Consider the following 21,410-nt stretch of genomic DNA (forward strand, 5'->3'; position numbering starts at 1 on the left):
TTCATCCTGTAAAAATGGATTGGAATCCAGGACTTAAATCCCCACAAGCCTTTGCTCCACTTCCCCAGAATGCTTTGTAATCTCACCTGGGCCGAGATCGAGAAGGGATTTAACCTGATTGCAAAGGCTTTTGCGGTCTCTTTTGGACTTCCGTTTTGGAGCAGACGTGGCTCTTTCCATAATGTAGGTGAGGTCTTGTCTAGGCCGCTGGCCAGGTTATCTTGTCTAGGCCTCTGGCCTAGGCACATGTTTTTTCTCATTCTGTATTTTCTTTAATCTTTAACCTTTAATAAACCTCTAAAAATGTAATACTTCTTGCAGAGAGAAACTAATTTCTACCTGCCTCAGTCTCCCTTAAATTTGAATCTTTACAATCCATACTTAGAGATCTCACCAAAATAAAACTAGCAATTTTGCTCCAGGAACAAAGAGAAAATCAATTTTATCATACATAATAAGAAAATAATGCAAAAAGATAAATTCAACTGAGTGGGGGAGGAGAGCCTGGGACACTCTATTACAAGACAACAAAGACCCCAGAACATTGAGTCACTATTGCTGGGTAGGTAATCCCTGAGAGAAGAGGCTGGTTGAGAATTTACTATGTGAGCCTATACCAAGGGGGATGGGCAGGGAGGAAGTAGCTTCCTAGATTAATTAGTTAGTATTGGTAAACAGATGCTAAGTTCAGCATCTCCATATTACTAAACATATTAAAGCACATTCAAAATGCATAAAATCTCAAAATTATACAACCTTTAAAAATATTAATTAAAAATTTTGTACCTTCTTAAATATGATGCCCTGACCAAAGACAAAATCACTTTGCTTGAGTTATAGCTACTCATATAACAGCAAGGATTCAATTATTTGCATTTAGAAGTTATCATCCTATTAAAATCTTTAAGGTTACAAAGTAACAAGAAAGTGTCACAGTATCTGGTATCTGCAAACTACTTCTGCATAAAATGTTTGTGTCACTTTGGAATTATTCAATTAAAAATAAAGAAAGGGAATCCTCATTAAAAGATCACTACATTGTGCCATAGTGTGCTTAAAGTTATCAGTTTCTAAGTGATATTTAACCCAAATAAAAAGCTCTAATAAAATAACCAAAAATTAAATTCCTTTTAATGTTTTAACATTTGACTTGATCAACCACTGCCATAATTTCCCAAAACATAGGAAGTGGGGAAAGAGGAAACAAAATTACACATTAAGCATAAACCTACCACTTTGGAATTTTCTTTGTAGCGAAAAGCCAGTTGATATGCTGCAAATACCAAGGGAGGGAGTGTAAAGCGAATGCGTTGGTTCCCACCTGCTCCAAAATGTTTCCGGGCTGTGTTTAAAATCTATAACCAAAAAATAAAAGAAAATATTAAATTAAAATAAAGAATTTTAAAAAGACAGGAACATTATTAAATTCTGTTGAGAAAACCTAATCTTTTCCACAATCAGGCACATATTATGAGATACCTAATTTCACTAGACAGATAAATTCTTTTTTATTTATTCAGCTTAAATAAAAGAAAGTACAGATAAAAAATAAGGGCCATTTCATACCACTGAAAAATGGGTATATTTGAGAAGTCAAAATTGCAGAGCAAACTATGAACTTTAAGGGTCATCTAAGGTTATAAGAAATAATGAACCAGCTCTAATTCTTGAGCTTCTAAAGAAGACTTCCTTAAAAGTGCAATTTATTACATAATTGAAAGGATTACCATTAGTGGTCAGGTTCCAAAAGATAGGCTCTCATACATTAGTAGGCAGAGCAAAAGACAGTTAAAAGTTATTAATCTTAAGTATTTTTTTGTAAAAACAATTGGGAACTAATTAGTCTTCATAGTTGTATCCATTTCAACAGTGGTTATTATCAAATATTGTCCCTTTAAAATATGAAATACAACTATACAGGAGTGTTACATTTCACTTGCAGTGGCTATAGTAGCTGTATTTCATATTTAGGTGGCATGTCTATCTTGGGCTACCTTTAGGTCTTCTCTAAATTCATGAAAAAAAAAAACCAAAAGCTATTTAAAAACCAAGCAAAAGTGTCAACCTTTGGGAAAAGATGTAGTACTAATATAAAGATAAAATTACCTCCACTTAAAAGCACAGTAAGGAAACTAAAAGAAACCATTAGAAGACTAGAAAATGCTTTAAGGCAGAAAGCTGATGGGGGGATGGGGGGGGGGTTAAACAGCAATACTATTTTCCAAATTGGAAGAAAGGTTGTTTATCTACTTATTCAAATTAAGCACTAATAAAGCAAATGGTGTTGCTAAATGCCTCTAATATGCTTTTCTGTTTTTCAGTGAAAGTTCAAAGAGAGACAGAATTGAGGATTTATTTTCTCATCTTATAGATGAAGAAACTAAGGTTAAAGTGATTGAGTAAATTATATAACAAATCATTAAGTGGCAGGTATCATCTGACTCTAAGACTAATCATTTTTTCCCTTACTATATACCATGTGGTCTCTGCAAATAAATGCTAAGTGCAAATAATAATAGCTGACATTTTCAAAGATCTATAAAGCCCTTTAAATATATTCTCATTTGATTCTTAGAACATCCTAAGAAAATAAGTTCTACAGTCACTGTTCCTATTTTACAGATGAAGAAAGTGTCATTTTAGGAGTTCAAGTGATTTGTCTAGGGACACATTGATATCAGAGCAATATTCAAATCCACCTCTTCTCATATTCAGCAGAGCAGGCTATCTATTATACAATGCAGTTTGTGCTTATGATATATAACAGAAGAAAATATACAAAACGTTCTCATGCAATAAATACACACATAGACTTTTCACCTGAGGCTAGGGTTAAATTATCTAATTAATCAATCAATCAATAAAATTTGTAGCTCATATTTCATGTAAAGAGCACTATTATTTAATGCTAGTATTTTCCCTATTGTTCAATTCAAAGATTAAGTCTTTGAATTAAATAAGAAATCAATTTCTTATTTATGAGGTCCTAGATCATGGAGATGGAAGGGATCTAAAGACATCATCAATACCAAGGGTTTTTAAGCTGAAATCTACTAACACCCAAGGGACCCATGAATAGATTTCAGTGAGTCCATAACAGAGATGGGGGGATGGGGAAGCACAGAAAAATCTATATCTTTATTTCAATGTAACTGCTTTTCTTTGTGATACTAGGTATTTTATTTTACACATTTAAAAATATTATTCTGAAAATGGATCCAAAGGCTTCCAGACTGCCAAAGGAGTCCAGGACACCAATAACCTAGTCCTATTTTTCACTTTATAGCTGAAATAAACTGTCCAAGAAAGTGACTTACCCAAAATCACAAAGTAATAAAACAAAGCCAAAAATGTAAATTTATATTCTCTGGCTCCAAAATTAAATCAAATTTTGTTGCATTTCACAAGTTCCTCACATATAATGTTAAGTGTTGAAATGAAATGAAAAATTGGGAATCATCCTCAAATAAGTGTTCTTTATAAAAAGTGGTCTAATGTCTAATACCTCATATAGTCAAAGCAACTATATAATGAATCTATTATAGTCAGATGAACTGTTTAGCCAAAACTAAAAAAATTTAGCAGCCACCTAATATGAAATCCTTTTCCAAAGACATACAGCAATTTCAACCACTAGCATTTCTGCTTATTTTTTAAAAGAACAAAGCAATTTGTTCTAATGTATCTTGTTCTGTGCATGGGGTAGGGGTGGGGGGCCCACTCTCGAGGGTGATTTGGGTGGAACTTTAAGTCCTTCCTCGTTTTTATTGGTAGAAATACAACTAAACACAAAGTAAGCATTCTTTGCACTACTTTCTAAGGGCAAATGTAAATGAAATGAATGTGCTAGCTCTAAAGGAAAAATGCACATTTTAAATCAAATATGTACATTGAATATTTTTCCCAAAATGGAACTGTAGGATCATAGTTCAAAATGAAAACAAGGAGTAATCAGATGACAGAGGATAACAAATTGTTCTGAAAATGCTAATATATTTTCAAACAGTGAGTGGATTTATTTCTCAATGATAGTAGGAAGCTCCAAACACTTCCAATTCTATTGAAAAATAAAAACTGATACACAGAAGGAAAAACTAAGGAATAACAGCAACTACCTCCCAGGGCTGTTGAGAGGATTAAATGAATTAACATAATCATAGTGCACTACATACCTTAAAGTGCTACATAAATGCTAGCTAGCTATTTAAAGTTCTCTCAAAAATCTCCAAACAAGGATACAAATTACATTGTGACAGTTTGCATATACCACAATTTATTTCATTATATAAACAAAGGGTAATGGATATATTAAATCATACCAAGAACTGCTGATCAGGATCATCTGACCGAAGAAGATGAATGAATCTTCCCACAAGGCTCTGCTCATCAGCAAAATCTTCAGGGTCTGGGTCTTCCACAGGTTGATCTGGTTGGTCTTGAATCAATGTTGATACTAGATTCATGATTGCATCCACCTATCAAATATGGGAAAAGGTAAATATATCTGTTACATTAGCCTATCACCAAAACTCATACTTAAGACAAAACTATCCAAAGTTTCTTGTTTAAAGACCTAAAATAATTACACAAGAGCATATAATTAACCATATTTCAAAAAATGCTAACCTGAGAAAGGCTATCAGTTAATTTTTTCTTTGTAAGTCAATTTTAAAGTATTTTTGAAAGACAATATGTATATATTCATTCTCTCTCCCCCTTCCCCCTCCTCCCCCATTGTTTCTTACCTGGTCTTGTGAGACAATTTCGGTGTTATAATCCAGGACATTACTAAGCACATAACAACTCATACTCTTTCTGGATTCGTAGTCAAAATATTCAAAGAGGGGATGAAAATGTTTTAACTTCAAAACTGTTAAAATGTTGTTATAAGTGTCAACAGGTATCTTCAACAGCCTTGTGAGCTCCTTTGAAACTGCACTGCTGGTAGCAATACTACAATATAAATTAGTTAGATTGTTAATTATCTTTCTAGATAACAGAAAGGAGGTCCTCTTCCCACACACACACCCCCACCCCATGCAATCTGAAAAAGTTTAATCTAGGGATTAATACCAACAATTCAACTGAACTCCTTTCTTCCAAAAAAATGAAGACATTCATCTATGCAAAAAAATGGAAGACATTCATCTATACATTAACCTGAATAGTGCAAAACGAGCACACAGGAAATACTAATGTGGACTCGAGGTTGCGATGCTTGAAATACGTTAAGTCTTGGACTTGCTTGTATCTACACTCTTTATGAAGTACTCATACAAGTACCAAAATTTGACTATCATGCTGGCTCCCTATCTCCCTGAGAATGAAAAAAGTCAGACCAGGGAATGAGGCTTCCCTATCAAAATAGAATTCTAGTTCCTTTCCTTCTTATAGTATGGCAACTTCCTGTAGTCTTGGCTGCAAAAGGGTAAGTGAAATATTACTGCATTCTGTCCTACAGACTTGTGGGATAGAAATTACTTTAAATTGGACCTGTACAAGGGCCTATTATGAATTTATTCTTGTTTACTCAACATTTTATATACATAGATTTTGGTATTTTGATTCTGATTTTGAATTTTTTTTTCTTCCCTTTCTTCCATATTTTTTCCCTTTATATATTTTTGTTTTGTTTTTATTGTTTTTTAATTTTTTAATAACTGACTCATACACTCTCATAACTCAACAATGCATCCTGAGCTGAACTGAATGTTTTTTCAAACACCCACTTCAGGGGGGATTGCATTTTCATAAAATCCAAGATTAAATTTTTGTTTGAGAAAGATTTTCAGAGAAGAAGCTTGCTAACTCCTAAATCCAGAGAATGAACTGTTGCAGAAAGATACCAGAAAACCTACATTACATCAATATCAAGAATGAATCTTGGGGTGTGGTTGATTGAACTGATGGATGATTGAACATTTATTTTGAATGTACACTTATGCCAAAAGGGGAGTGCCCCCTAATTGGCTTTTGTCAATGCGCCCAGCAAAAATCTCTCCTATTTTCCCCTTATCTATAACTATTGTAATTTCATAGCTGGTATGTTTATAAGACCCATCTTGTAAAGAGACTAGTCTTCTGTGGGCCTCAGGGGAGGGGGGGGATTTTAAAACTATTCCACCCTAATCAGGCCATTCTTTAGAAGATAGATCTCTCTCTCTCTCTCTCTCTCTCTCTCTCTCTCTCTCTCTCTCTCTCTCTCTCTCTCTCTCTCTCTCTCTCTCTCTCTCTCTCTCTCCCTCCCTCCCTCCCTCCCTCCCTCCAACATTTTCTTCCTCCTGTTGTAATTAAATCACCATAAAATTTGGCAGCTGACTTGGGTATTTTATTATTTGGGATTCACCCTTTACAGAACAGAAATGATTATTTTATATATCATAGTACAAAAGAAATAAATGAATGTAAGCAGTCTCTAACCTGATGTTCCAAAAGCCAATTTAAACTGTTTGCTAGGAACAATCCCAATACACTTTCCCAAAGCATGGTTCCCAAGCTAGTATACAAAATCCTACTGAATCCCTGATGTAGAATAGCTTCAAAATGCTGCAGTGTCCCATTGTGAAATGGAGGTGATCTAAGATCAAAGGCTATGCCAATGGAAGTTTGGCAAGTTTCATGAAAATGAAAATGCTTCAAAAAGTTCCTACAGAACTGTATTTGCTATTTGAAGACCAGCCCTGCTAAGGAGATAAGAGACTAATTGTCATGAGTATCTCAGCCACTGAGTGATGAATTTTTGGGCCATGTCAAAATCATGAAATAAAATGACCTTTAATCCTTAATGGCCCCCTCCTGTTTCTACAGTAAGAGTGGTAATGTGATAGAAAAGAAGCTAGAGAGCTATTAAGAATTATAATATTCATATTGCCTAAAAACATTCATTCAACTCTGTTGGTACCTCTAAATGTGAGATCTTTATTCAAACATGACACATTTACATGACATCTTATACTGATAAGCTATTTTCCTACATTTCTCCTCCTTTCTCTAACTTCCTGAGAAAAGCAATTTACAGTTGCTGCTTCTACTTCCTTTCTTCTCACTCTACTCAAAATTCATTGCAATCTGGTGGTTGATTTCATCAATAAAACTTCTCTGTAGAGCTACGTTACCTCCTGCACCAAATGACCGTGCCAAAGAGATTGGGTAAATGGCACATTATGCATCCAGGCAGAAGTAGAGACACACCAAAAAGGAAAATACCTTCAGAGAGCAAGGTCCTTTGTACCAAGAAAAATGCTGACTAAGGATTCAGGAAAAGATTTTCATTACCAAGAATCCTTTCACCGTGGGAAGATGCCTCTACATCTGATTAAGTCATTTATTCCTGGAACCTCATTTAAGGAAGGACCTAGGCCAGTCATGCTTACTCCATTGCTTTCTAGGCTCTATTTCTGACTTGCCAGACTTCTCTCTCCACTCTGTCCCTTTTTAAGCCTCTCACTGCCTTGTTTCTCATCTTCCTTTTAAATGCTGCCTCCTCCCATTAGAATAAGCTCCTTAAAGGCAGGGACTGTCTTTCTTTTTACTTAAATTTGTATTCCCAGCTTTAACAATGTCTGACATATTCGTGCTTATGTTCATTAAATGTCTAATAAAAGCTTATTGACAACTTTTTTTTGATATTTAAATTTTTTCACATGACCTCAATCTACTTTTTGAGTTCTATTACACATAACTCCTTTCCATGTACTTTTGATCCAGTAGCTGACTGCCTTACACATAGCACATCATCTCCAGTCTCTATACCTTCACACTACGCTGCCAGCCCCGTGCCTTGAAGGCCCCCTCCCTCACCTCTGCTCTCACAAAGTCTGGTTTCCTTCAAAACTCAACTTGAGCAGTACCTTCTCTTCTTGGTTCTCCTAGATACCAGTCCCTCCCTAACCCCTCAAGGCTACATAAAACATATCTGCTGCATGTCTTTTTTATAAACCTATATAGGTATGTACAGTCTCCCCCACTAGAATGAGGCTTCCTGAGGACAGAGACTACCTTCCTTTTCATCTCAGTAACCTCAGCTCCTAGCACAGTGCCTGGCCCATAACAGAGGATTAATAAGTGTTTACTTATTGATACCACTAAAAGAAGGGAATCACATCAAAACTGAAAGCAGAATAAATAAAGAAGCTGAAGTTACCTGGGAGGATGGCTTCCCAATACTCCCTACAGAGAAAAATAAAGGAACTGGAGGAAGTGGTTTCATCATGTGCTCAAAGGCAGTAACAAATAACATTTCACAGAGCATTTGGTAATTTTACCTTGATAATGAATATAATTTAAAAAAAACTGCAGGGAAAATTTTATGTAACAACATCTGTTTCAAGGGATGAAGGATTCAATAAGATATTCCAAGATAAATCAATATATATCAAAATCCACTTACTTTAATGCAAAAGTGCACATAAGAGAGAAGAGTGAAAACTGTGCTGGAAGAATATGTGAAGATAAGATTAACTCTCCCCTTGCCTATTTTTAACTAAACAAATCAAGAACTCAAAGCACCCCTACTTAACACTAAGTAAGAAAATTCATGAGTCACTTTCTAGAGTAAGCTCATATCATACCTCCAAAGGCTACTGTAATTCCCCAAACCACCCCACCCCAACTCACCCCTGTGGGCAGTGCTAGCCAAATTAAAAAGACCTCGATTGGTTCCCATAAAGTGGAGAAGGGACAGGAAGGGATGTGGGAAAAGGACTATTAAAAAGTCCTGAACTTTCTGTCCAAGGCATTTCTCCTTTGAACTTCTCCTTAGAACTTCTTTGGAATTTGTCTTTGGACACTCTGCATTGGTGAGCTGCACTGAAGGAAGAGACTCTTTCCCTTGATCCTGCATTGGCTGCTGGGTGAGTAGATGGCCTTCCTTTCCTGGCTTCTTGAGAGATTGGTTCTGAAGAGGCCTTCCTTTCCTGGAGGAGGCTGTGTTGGTGGAACCCTTGCTGGAGACACCACCAGGACTCCTGGCTTAAGAGACTACCATGACTCCACGTGGAGATCGGGAATTGAGAGCCCTTGCTGGGTAGTGAGCTGGACTACTTCAGACAGAAATTATGGGGTATCTAACTAGGCAATACTTTCTACTTCCTTCCTACATTTCTCTCTTTTACTATAGCTCTATTAAACTAAATTGTTAAGAGCAGCTAACAGACTCGTGACTTAAGAGTTAATTTTTTAAATCAGTGACCACAATATTACTTTAGAACTTTCATATTTAGCATAAAACTTAAATTTTAAATTCTTATAATAAAGATGTAAAGAATACTCTGTAGTTGTAATAGTTCCAATCTGATCTTTTCAAATGAACTACTGATACCAGAAAATTGGGAAAAGATAAAAGACATCAATATGGACTAAAACCACTGTCTACCTAAGACTGATATAACAAATAAGACTCAATGAAATCAGGAACTACAACATAAATATCTCAGAGGTATGGAAAATTCAAGATCCCACTGTTCATTAATTTTAAAAAGTTATTTGTATAATATGGAAATAGGTCTTGATCAATGACACATGTAAAACCCAGTGGAATTACTACTTGGCTATGGGAGGGAGGTGGGAGGAGAAGGATAGAACATGAATCATGGAACCATGGAAAAATATTCTAAATTAATCAATTAAATAAACTTAATTTTTTAAAAAGTTATATGGAGACTGTGATTATATTATGATCTCACTACTAATCACCTAGGTTAGGTTAATTCCCTAAAAGATAAAGAATCTACCTTCAAGACTTGATTGATCCAGGGGCCTAAGGCTAAAGCCACAACTCTGTTGAAAAAGCTTCCTGGTGGCCTCTGGTAATATTAGTAAAGCTTCCTGATCATCAACCCAAAATCAAGAACACAAAAAGGTCCACCCAAATGGAGTCAGGGCTTTTCAAACTTGGTGGGGAACAAGTTGACTAAGGCCACATGAGTCATTACACCAATTCCTATGGACCTTTTTTCCCTTAAAGTAGTGAAGGGGAAGAAGTAGCATCTGCCCAAGCTTCTTGCAACAAGATCTCTGTTGAATATATTTTCTATTCTATGGCTAAGTAAACCCTTTTCTGTTAATTGTTAAATGACTTATCAATGTCTCATTTTATTCCAATATAAAACATAAATAAGGGACCTACCCAAGTTAGGCCTACCTATTAAAGAAGCCTTGGACACCTTTCAACAAGGTGCCTCCCATAGATATATTAAACTTATATAATATTATTCAAATAATACAAATAAAAAAATAACTATTTCAAAAATTCTCTTATCGTATCATTTGAGACAAAAAAGGTAGAGGGGGAGGGGGGACAGGAGGACATGTTCTCGTGGAAGATGTCTTAATACAGAGTCCCAAATGAAAAATGATGGATTCCCTATAGATGATGAGGTCCTCAATATACTCCAACTTGCAGATTATACTGTTGATTGTATCAAGTTCCAGAATACTCCAAGACCTCCTCAACAATATCTGTGATTACTCCAAAGAGATTAACCTAACCATCTATACAGGAAAAAAAATGGATAAAAATTGTCTGAAGTCCAGTTACATGTAGCTGGATTAATAATCCACTGAATTAACACATCAGGTAGACAAGGACTTGTACCTGGAATTAAATTGGAAGGAGAAAACAAGCTGAATTTCACTGGGAAATGGCAGGTACTTTGAGTAGTCCCAAAGTGAACACTGACACAAAAGTTCAACTTTTTAACCCTGATTAATGCAATCTAATTACACATCACTGAACAGCCCAATCTTCTGTGACAATGGAGAGATGTGTGAGGGAAGAGATTATCAGTACAAAGATTGTGCAGCATATGGCCAACAAGAATGTGCATAGAAATAGGGTGAAAGATATCAGGGAAATATATAGTTAGGAGCATTGGGCACAACATAGAAGAAGAATGAATATGACAAATGAAGGGCTCAAATGTTGAACTGAGAGCTACAGAATGTGAAAGAGCTATAAGATGCCCTCCAACACATTATGCTATAATGTCTCTTCAGCATTTTTTGCTATTTTCTGTTTAGCTACTTCATCACTTCAAAAGATCTCATGACTGTGGGAAGTTCTTTAAATAGACAGATTGCAATCCACCCACTCCTTATTCTTTGTAATCCATGTCCATGTCCTTTAATTGAAGTTTAGCAGAGTTATTATGTGCTGGCATAAATATTTGCAAAAGACTACTTCACATAAAATTAACTAAACTCTTATTGGTAAACTAAAGAGAGTAAAGAAAGAAATGTAGCCTATATACAACAGGAGAGAAGAGGGCAAGAGGAAAAGAATCCACTGGGTCAGATAATCCACCGCAAGATATTGACATTAATCTAGGATAGCTTGGTGGCAATCAGTCAATCATATATATTGGGCATTCACAAGAGAATTACATATATGATATAGAATTTTTCAATCTAAAGCACAAGCGAGAAAAAAATTAACAAGAAAGATAATGACTAATACGTGAAAAATACAACATAATATATAAATATAAATAAGAATTCAGTTTGATGATTTATACTGTCAGCTTTTGTTCCCTTTTTCCAATCACCAAGTCTGTCAGTTTCAGAAATGTTTAGAGCAAAACTCACATCTTCTAAAAGCACTGGAATAGAGGAAGCTATACTAGGAAAAGGCAGACTTTTGTAAAATCCCTAGTGAAAATTTCTACTTACTGTTCTAGATTTAGCTTATTAAATATTTCCACCGTTGTTTCTAACACTTTATCAACATAATCCACACGATCTGGATAGCACTTCATGGCAAGGTTAATGAGAGACACTTGTAAAGACACCACATCTTCTGAAGGCATGTCTTGCCTGGACTGTAAATTTTAGAAAAATATAACTTGATGTAGTTTTTATTAAAAAAAAAACTGCAGCAGAAGTTTTGAAAACATAAGAGGAAATGTTTCATATACCTGTATTACAGTAGCTACTTGCTGTGAAAATATGTCAAAAAGTTTAATATCTGCTGGGATTCCAGGTCCATCTTCACGGTGAGCAAATAAGGCTAATCTATGGGGGGGAAAGGAATCTTTAGTAATCCTTATGGATTCATAGCACTCATTTAAAAGTTTAAAGGAAATACACTATGTACTACATAAATTTTCTAATATGTCTGATGATTTTTTTTTGCAATTTTCAAAGCACTAATATCTTTCACCTACCAACCGTTTTTTTTTCCTAGTAGGTTACTGCAGCTTAGTCTAACATTTATGAAGATTCATCACTTATATTTATAGGTTGAACAGCTTCCTGATACATTTCATTTAGTCACCCTATTCTTTAACAGGGCCCTCTTACCATACTAAGTAAAAAGAGTCTAAACAAAGCCTCAAAATCTCTTGTGTTATTTATTACAATTTTTAGAAATTTAATAAAAAAATTAAAATGTAAACATATACACATAGTTGTAGGATCTATGATTCCATTACTATGGAAGAACTCCAAGTGTGAGAATCTTTTCACTAACGGGGATTTAGTAAGTCCTGGGCAGTTTCCTGAGGTTAAATGATTTGACTAGTATCCAAAGTTCTAAGTAAAGTAATAGAGAGTGAGATTTGAAACTGGATCTTCCTGACTCCAAGGCTAATACACTATTCACTATGACATGTTCTTCATTTCCTGTAATGAGGAGCTACATACAATTTGTTCATGACTAAATTAAGCACATGGCAGTCACTCAAATACTTAATAAATTATTTGTTGCCTAACTAAAGAAAAAAGGGAATAATCTGTATAATAAAGGGAAAAAAACCATGAATAAATAAATCAGGTTTAGAAGTTTATCAATTCTTTATTCCAAACGTCCTTATCCCAAAATTTAGCAAATATGTAGCCAAATCTTTGTCCTACTCACCTATCAATTAAAGCAATGATTATGTTTTTCACATTTACATTTTGGTGTAATTCAGCACAAGCTCGAAGAAAAGGGTTCAGAGTCTGTAGATGAAATTCATCAGGAAAGACCTAAAAAGTAGCAGCAATTATTAAGTGCCATAAATTATAATGGATTTTTAATATAATTTTGTAGAATCCTTTTACTTTACCTATCTATGTAATTCAAAAGCAGCAATTTACCTTACAAATACACAATTTATATCTTACACAACTAGATCCTAATAATCTACCTAAGAGATTCATATTTAAAAGCATTGGGGGGGAGGGGCAGCTAGGTGGCTCAGTGGATTGATAGCCAGGCCTAGAAATGGCAGGTCCTAGGTTCAAATTTGGCCTCCAACACTTCCCAGCTATGTGACCCTAAGCAAGTCACTTAACCCCCATTGCCTAGCCTTAACCACTCTTCTGCTTTAGAACCAGTAACAGTATTGATTCTAAGATGGAAGGTAAGAATTATTAATAAAAGTATTTTTGAATATCCATTAAACATAATCACAGAAACAGTATAACAGAGATTTGGAATCATAAGACTTAGATTAAAATCTCTATTCTACTACTTACTACCTTGGCCAAGCCTATTAATATCCCTAGATTTCAGTTCCCTCATCTATATTGGACTAGATGATCTATAAGATCTCTTTCTAGCTCTAAATCTATGATTTGCACTAATCAAAAATCACTTTTTAAACATTTAAATAAGAAACTAATAAAATGTACAGAGATGCATGTTAATCATTAATTCCCACTATACCTGCTACTAAAAAAGTACAATATTAATTCAAATTCTGAGTTTTAGGGAGGAAGAGAAACTTCTTATGGAAGAAAACATATTTCGAATTTTGCCAAGACTCCTATAATACCATTGAAAATGAAAGAAGATAAAATGGAACCTTTCTAAAATGGAATTTTTAATTTTAAATTTTAGTTAAGAAAACAAGATAGAAGATTAACATTACCTGAATGATACACTCCATGAGATATTCTTGAGCCAGTGCATCCCTGCAATTCACAACTTGTTCCAAGATACCAGTCAAAACAATCTAATATACAAAATAAGGGAAATAGACTACTTATTTTTAAAATGTCTTTAGAACTTTGAAGTCCCAACTCATCCCCCAAATATTACATAAAAGAACTGGCTACACAAAAAAAAAATTATTTTACCAAATACTTCATATCTAGATTAAGTTTTTAAAGACATATAAAATTATGTAAAACTTACACAGCTACCCACAGAATTGTTGTGAAAGTACTCTACAAAAATACTAAATAAATGTGAGTAGTTATTATTAATGCAATCTAAAACCATTTGGAATTGGTAAGAAGATGCTGTTTCTAATATTCCTAAATCATTTAAAAATCAATTTTATGATATTAAAATATAAATACTTCTATGAAAAAAATGAAATTTTACACATTTCATATGAAAATAACTAGAAAGTTAGTAAGCAACAAAAACAAATAACCTGTTTATATCGTTCCACATTTACACCTTCCAACTGACTGAGGCGGACCAAATTTGTTCCCACTAGAATTCTAAGTTCCTGTCTTTCCCGTTCTCGTTTCTCTCTATCCCGGCTGTGTCCTTGATGTTGCATTCGCACCCAGAGCTTGTTCATTTCCGCAAAGTTTAGAAGTACAAAATCCATAGAGTCACTGATGTCTCCAGTTGTTTCTTCACTGAAATAAAACCAACATTTTGAGTGTTTGCTTTTGATTGGTGTCTAAAAATGAGTTTATATGCAAACTCTGGCCAGTAATTATAAAAACTGGTTCCAATTTGCCTCTGTTGCATTTCAAGGGGATGAAGAAGAGAAGGTAATATACTAGTAGTGCAGGAATTCAAAAGGTGATTTATTTCTATGTCCCCTTCACTTCCCCTTCTCCAAAGTGGTTCATGCTGATAGATACTGCTTTACGGTGGCAAACCTTAAGAAAATTAATGCCCATCACATACCAGGTTCAATTTTATGCAAATATGTTTTGTTTTCCCAGTTAGGCTTTAAGATCTTTGAAAATAGGACAACTTCCTATACTTTGAAATATTTCGTATTACAGTGTTTGTACATATTAAGTATCAGTCCATAGTATAGCTTCACTTGCTGACAAAATGGTTAAATATTACAGAACTAAATGTAAAATATAGGACCTATTGCCCAACTCTTATTTTTTACTCCAAAATTAATCAACTTATATTCACAAAAAAAGTAGTTAACCTAAGTTTCATAGCTTTGGCTCTTGGACAGAATCTATCTGGAATGGGTGGGAGTGAGAAAACTCTTTCACTGATGTAGTCTATTCTTAAACACTTATCATGTGAGAGCCATAATGTAAATTCTGTACAATTCAACTATCTCCGTTGGAATTCTCTAAGTAGAGAAATTGGCAATGCTTTCAAGGTGCCCAAATCCAACTGATTAGAAAGAAATTCTACCCTAAAATATAAGCACCTTCTGATAATTGTGGCTCTTATCTATGTATGATGATGCTGATGATTAAAGCTATTTTCTTTCTGAAGTAATCGTGCCATTTGTTTAACAATCATACAAAATAACAGAGAATAGAGTTTTACCAAATACCTACTTGAAAACAAGAAAGTAAATATTAAAATAACTATGCACATGATTCAAACAGATCTCTTCTTACTCTGTTGGCTCTCCTTCATCTGGCAAAATGTTTCTGGTACACTGAAGAAGGTAATTTCGAAGAAATAAACCTCTTAAGGGATGCTGTACACCACGGCACATCTCTACCAAATCTTTTAAAATGTCTTTTCTGGACTGAGGAAATGACTTGACATAAACAACTCCCACTGTAATAAGTAAATAGCTAGAAGAAATGAGAATAAATTTGATTAAAAATGAAAATACTGAAATATAAATCTTTCCACTGAAATAACTGAATGTATCAACCAGAAAAAAAAATCTAATAGGCAGGTCTAGAAAGAAGAAATGCAATTAAATCATTTAATAAAGCCTCAAATCTCAAAAATTTTAACTTATAGGAGCTACATATTTTTTACTACAATGTACTGCCTGACTTAAAAGAAAACACAATCTGTAATGATTTTATGCAGGAAAAAATAAACCAGCAAGCCAAAGCCACAATGATCCAAATGATTTCTTCATATTTTTTCAATTTTAAATTCAAAATTTTTTAAATAAACATTAATAAACTTAATAAAGTGCCAACTACTAGGCCTAAGGCATTGGTGATCCAAAGATCACAGTCCTTGCTTTCAATGTATTTACAATCTACTGGGAAGACACCACATGCACAAAGATAGATAAATATAAGCTGCTTTAGGTGGGACGAGAGAACTAACTACTCAGAGGATTAAGAAAGGTTCTTTCCTTTCTTAGGTATATTATATACAGATAGATAGATAGATAGATAGATAGATAGATAGATAGATAGATAGATAGATAGATAGATAGATAGATAGACAGACAGATAGATATGTATAATATAACGGGTATATTCCAGAAGTGAGAGACAGCCAATGAAAAAAACATGAAGAGAAAATGGAGTATATCTAGTAGGTTAGTTTAGTTGAACAAAAGGTACACAAGGGAACATTATGAAATAAGTCCATAAAGGAATGCTAGGCTAGTTTGGTACTTCACCCTAAAAACAAGAGTTACTAAAGATTCTTGAGCAGAGGAATGGCATGGTCAGAACAGTATAGTAAATGTGAATTTAGCAACTACATAGAGAATGAATTATTGGGGGTGAAATGTAGAATGAGAACAGAAAACCCAATTAAGAGCCTACTGAAATAGCCAAAGTAACAGGTGATCAAGGCATGCATTAGAAAAGTAGCAATATGGAGAGGAGGAGAAAAATGTAAGAGATGTGAATGTAGAATCAACAAGATTAGGGGGAAATTGATGAAGAGAGGTGTCAAGGAAGACTGAAGTTTTTAACATGAGTGACTGTAAGTATAATGGTACATACAACAGAAAGAGTCAAGTCCAGAACTGGGGTGCATTTGGGGAGTCACAGGATCATAGACTTAAGGCTGAGACCTGAGAGGCCAGCTAATGCAACTTTCTCACTTTACAGATGAGAAAACTGATCTAGAAAGATGATTTGCTCAGGATCACATTGGTGACTCAAAATCCAACATACTGCACTATAATGAGGAAACTAATACTAAGCTATACCAACAAAAGTATAATGCACCAACCAAACAATTTTTTGAACAAATAGATTATCATTAAAAAATTTTTCTAACTGTCCTGAAATAACATGAAAATGAAGTATACTTAATGTGTCATTTGATAGTGGAGATTTTTTTTAAGCCCTTAAACTGTAGAAATATCCTAGCTTAAAAGGGCCAGATCTAAATGACCTAAAAAGCAACTCTGTAAAAAAATTATAAACCTTAAACAGAGAGAATATCTAGTCAGGATGGGAAATATTCACTTTCAGAAAATGATAAATGAAGAAAATATAAGTTGTGTTTTTAATCAAAGGAACAAGCAAAATCTTTGATGTTAACCTCTTAATAGGCATTACTGTTTAAATTACTTACAATCTTCAGATAAAATGAAATACAAGTTTAATGGCTGTGAAAACTTTTAAAACATTTTGAACTTAGGGTTGTAATAAATATGGTCAATGATGCCATTTAGGTACTGGAAAAAATAAGAAAGAAAGAAATAATTTTAAGACTGGCCTTGTGGTAAAAAGAATGTTGGGGGGGGGAGGGGAATGAGGAGAGAGACAGGGATGATGTCATTTATAACATTTAAACTTCTTTGGTTTCTTTTTACTTACAGTCTTGGGATAATATTTCCAGCATACTGTACAAGTTCATAGAGATCTGCTACTTTCCTTCCTTTGGCAAATTCATCTGTCAAGTAGACCTCCAAGTAGTGTAGTTCATCAGAAATAGCCATATCTTTCAACTTGTAATTAAGGACTACAAAGAAGTTAGTCCAATTCTACGCACTAATTTGTAGTAATTTTGTTATCATTCAACTTTGAAGAATGAAGTTTTCAGTATAATGTTCCATATTAGTAACTAAAGAACATAGCAAAATCAAGATACTTTTAATTTTATTAGATCTTCCTTAAAAGCAAGCTAGCTTTTTGGCCTACCAGCTAAAATGAAGCAAAAAGTAAAAAAATAACAGGTAGATATAAAATATTACTGACAGAAATAATCAGGCAAGTTGAAAAAAAATTAAGTCTCAATTAAACACAGATCAAAATTTCAGAGTTTAAAAGTAAGAGGGAAGAGAGATGGGAAACAACCTTGTTGGATTGTTACCCAACAGTTTTTAACATTCCTCAGTCCCCTTTATAACAAGCCTAAAATATTTGAGATGTAGTATTAACCTACTCTCAAGAGGATTATAAGAATAAAAAGTTACCATAAGACCAAATTTTTCTGTTTTCCATTAAGCATATCTTCATGGATAAAGACACTAGAAATGTAGCTGAAATGTAACAGTTAATAAAAAGTGGTCTTTTATAAAGGAATTATATAGTCTTAAATATTTATCCAACAAGGTTTCAAAAGATACAAAGTTCATAGTAGCTCTTTGGTGACAACATAGATGTTCGAAGTTCACCAAGCATGTTAGAAGCATGTTTCAGAGCATCCATAAGCTTGTTTTTGTCCTGAATAAAAGAGAAACATCAAGAAAAAAAGCCAATGAGAATGTTTAATCTTTTAATGGATGTGATTTCATACAAAGATTTAAAATCAAGTTTTTAAGCATTATTATTTTAAAAGTAAATATGACTTGAAAATCATCACTCAGAAAACTTAAATTTAAGTGTTTACTATGTGCTAAGCCCTTGAAATTCAAAGAAAGGTAAAAACAGTCTCTATCCTCAAGAAACACATTCTAGTGGAAGAAACGACTTGGCATTAACTTGATATAAGCAGGAGATAAGATAAGTCAGTGATTTCAAGAGGGGAAAGACTACAATAGGAGAAGGGGCAGAAGGCAGGAGTGGCTGGAAAGGACTCCTGAAGAACATAAGATCTGAGATGAGAATGAAAGAAACCAGAAAAACTAAGAGGTTGAAATGATAGGAGCAATCTAACATCGCTTCTTCACAATTTTATTAAAACAAATGTAAATTGGCGTTACCATTTTTTATATGTGTGTGCACACACATTTACATATCTATGTAAAGCACACATCTGTATACACATGTATCTATGTGTATATAAATATATCTACATATGAAGAAAATGGTCCTCTGTGCACACATATATGAAGTAAACAGATATAAAGGTAAATATGAATTAATGAAGCTTTGGTGTCTCTGGGTCAGGAAAATACCAATCAATTCATATTTTTTCTCTAAGAGCTGGCAAATAAATTCTTTTGAATAAAATACATGAGAATAATCCTGTCATAAATTAAGTAAAAGAAATTTCAATCAGGCATTGATTGCACAACTACCATGGGCAAAGTATATTATTTCCTCTTTCTGAAGGGTAAGAAAGTTTCCTTCAAAACTGTCTGAACTACATATTTTGACATGTATGAAAAGTTGGAAACAAGTTGAGTATTTAATGAACAGCTGAACAAACTATGATACATAAATGTAAATAAAAATATTATTTTTTTCTAAAACTTTTATCTTTATTTTATTCCAATAACAAATTTATGCGGAAGTTTTCCAAAGTTACATGATTCATGTTATCTCCCTTCCCTCTTCCCCACCACAAGCTGAAATATTATGTTTTAAGAAACAATAAATGAGGAATTCAAAGAAACAGAGTAACTTGTGTGAACTAATGCAGAGAAGATAAAGTCGATTTTAAATTACTTCAATAATGTCCATAAAGATAACACAAAAAGACAACTCAACTCAAATTTTACATAGACTAAAAATAATTCCAGAACAAATAATGAGAAACATTACCTCTCCTCTGAAGAAAAGGGAAAAAGAAGGGGAAAGATTCAGAATATATTAAGATTAAATATGGTATATATGGACAAATGTGGCCACAGTATTGTTTGGTTTGATGTCACTATTTTTCTTTATTCAAAAATAAAACTTTAAAATAAAAAATAAGAATTTAGTTTTAAAAATTGTATCATTATGTTTTTCAATTATATTTAACGCTACCTATTGCCTCTGTTTCCTCAGTATCTATTCTCCAATTTCTTGCAATTTCGCTTCAGTCCCACAATTCAAATGAAAACAGCTTTTTTCCAAGGTCACTTATGACTCCCCATCATTAAGTTAAATGATCTCCTTCGTTCTTCCTGATCTCTAGGGAACATTTGTTACCAATAATCATACATCTTTCTGTTCTTTCCTCTCCTGGTATCTAGTATACTCTCATGATTCTTTTCTTTTCTCCAATTACATATTTTTCCACCTCTGCTGGTTCATCTTCCCCCAGACCTTTACACCTTTTAAAAAAAGGGTGTCTCCCAATGTTGAATTCTTGTCCTGTCTTCCTTCTTTCCAAGGCCTAAATTAATTCATTCATAGTAGCAAGCATCTATATAATACTTTTTTAAGGCTTGTAAAGCATGCTACCTATTATATCATTTAATCTTTACACCACCACTGAGAAGTAAGCTATTACTCCCAGTTTACAGGTGGGGAATACCATGAAACTGCTCAGTTAGTGCTAATAAAATGAGGCAGAATGTGAACTCAAGTCTTCTTGAGTCTAAGTCCAGTATTCTTACTCACTGTGCCATCTATACCCTTTCTCTTCATTCCCATATCTTCAATTATCTAAGTCTTTATTTCCATCCCCAATATATTTTCATGTTTCCATGTTTCCAATTGCCTGATTAATGAGTATCTCTGCCTAGATGTTCTACTAGTATCTTAGACTCACCATGTCTAAAACTGAATTCATTTTTCCCTCAAAAAAGCAAAACAAAAAATCCTATACTTCCTTTCACCTTTTACTTTTACTACTTGCCTCTCTCTTTTTTACCCTTACCTTCTGTGTCGGAATCAACATTGTATATTGGTTCCAAGGCAGAAGAGCTGGGGGGGGGGGGGGGGGAGGTGGGGGGGGGGGGAGGGGGGGGGTGATTTGCCCAGGGTCACACAGCTAGGAAGTGTCTGAGGCCAGATTTGAAACTAGGACCTTCTGGCTCTCAATCCACTGAACCACCCAGCTGTCCCCTGCTACTTCTTTTGATGAAGCCATCATTCTACATTTACTCAGGCTCACAACCTAAGTCATCTTTGATTTTTCCACTTTCTCTCACTCATCAATGATTTCATCTGATGTCAAGTCCTATTGTTTCTAATTCTACAATATTTCTTATAAGTAGCTCCTCCTCTCCACTCCCTCTACAACTACCCTCCCTATTGTTCAGACCAATTAAACTAGCCTCCAAGCTGCTCTTTCTGCCTTAGGCTTATCTCTATGTTAACCATCCATTCATTACTGCCCTAACTCACCCCTCCTCCACTCCAAAGGAAAAAAAGTTTCTTTTCTCAAGGCTTTCACAGTATAATGGGAGTGATGACACATAAACAACTATGTACAAAAAAAGATATATTTAGAA

At 34.2% G+C, this 21,410-nt stretch overlaps 1 protein-coding gene across 1 annotated transcript in view; it reads right to left on the reverse strand.

Moving 5' to 3' along the window:
* Positions 1-21,410, reverse strand: part of VPS35 (VPS35 retromer complex component) — a 35,450-nt gene that overhangs the window by 6,134 nt on the left and 7,906 nt on the right. The window contains exons 3-13 of the mRNA XM_007474816.3: positions 18,429-18,525; positions 17,677-17,800; positions 15,541-15,723; positions 14,361-14,574; positions 13,851-13,934; positions 12,854-12,963; positions 11,913-12,009; positions 11,668-11,816; positions 4,746-4,953; positions 4,320-4,475; positions 1,233-1,355 (exon numbers count right to left, since the gene is read on the reverse strand). Coding sequence (XP_007474878.1) covers positions 1,233-1,355; positions 4,320-4,475; positions 4,746-4,953; positions 11,668-11,816; positions 11,913-12,009; positions 12,854-12,963; positions 13,851-13,934; positions 14,361-14,574; positions 15,541-15,723; positions 17,677-17,800; positions 18,429-18,525 — 1,545 coding nt within the window. The remainder of the gene's footprint in view (positions 1-1,232; positions 1,356-4,319; positions 4,476-4,745; positions 4,954-11,667; positions 11,817-11,912; positions 12,010-12,853; positions 12,964-13,850; positions 13,935-14,360; positions 14,575-15,540; positions 15,724-17,676; positions 17,801-18,428; positions 18,526-21,410) is intronic.

Source organism: Monodelphis domestica, chromosome 1, assembly GCF_027887165.1.
Source record: "Monodelphis domestica isolate mMonDom1 chromosome 1, mMonDom1.pri, whole genome shotgun sequence".
In the NCBI taxonomy this organism is placed as follows: domain Eukaryota; kingdom Metazoa; phylum Chordata; class Mammalia; order Didelphimorphia; family Didelphidae; genus Monodelphis; species Monodelphis domestica.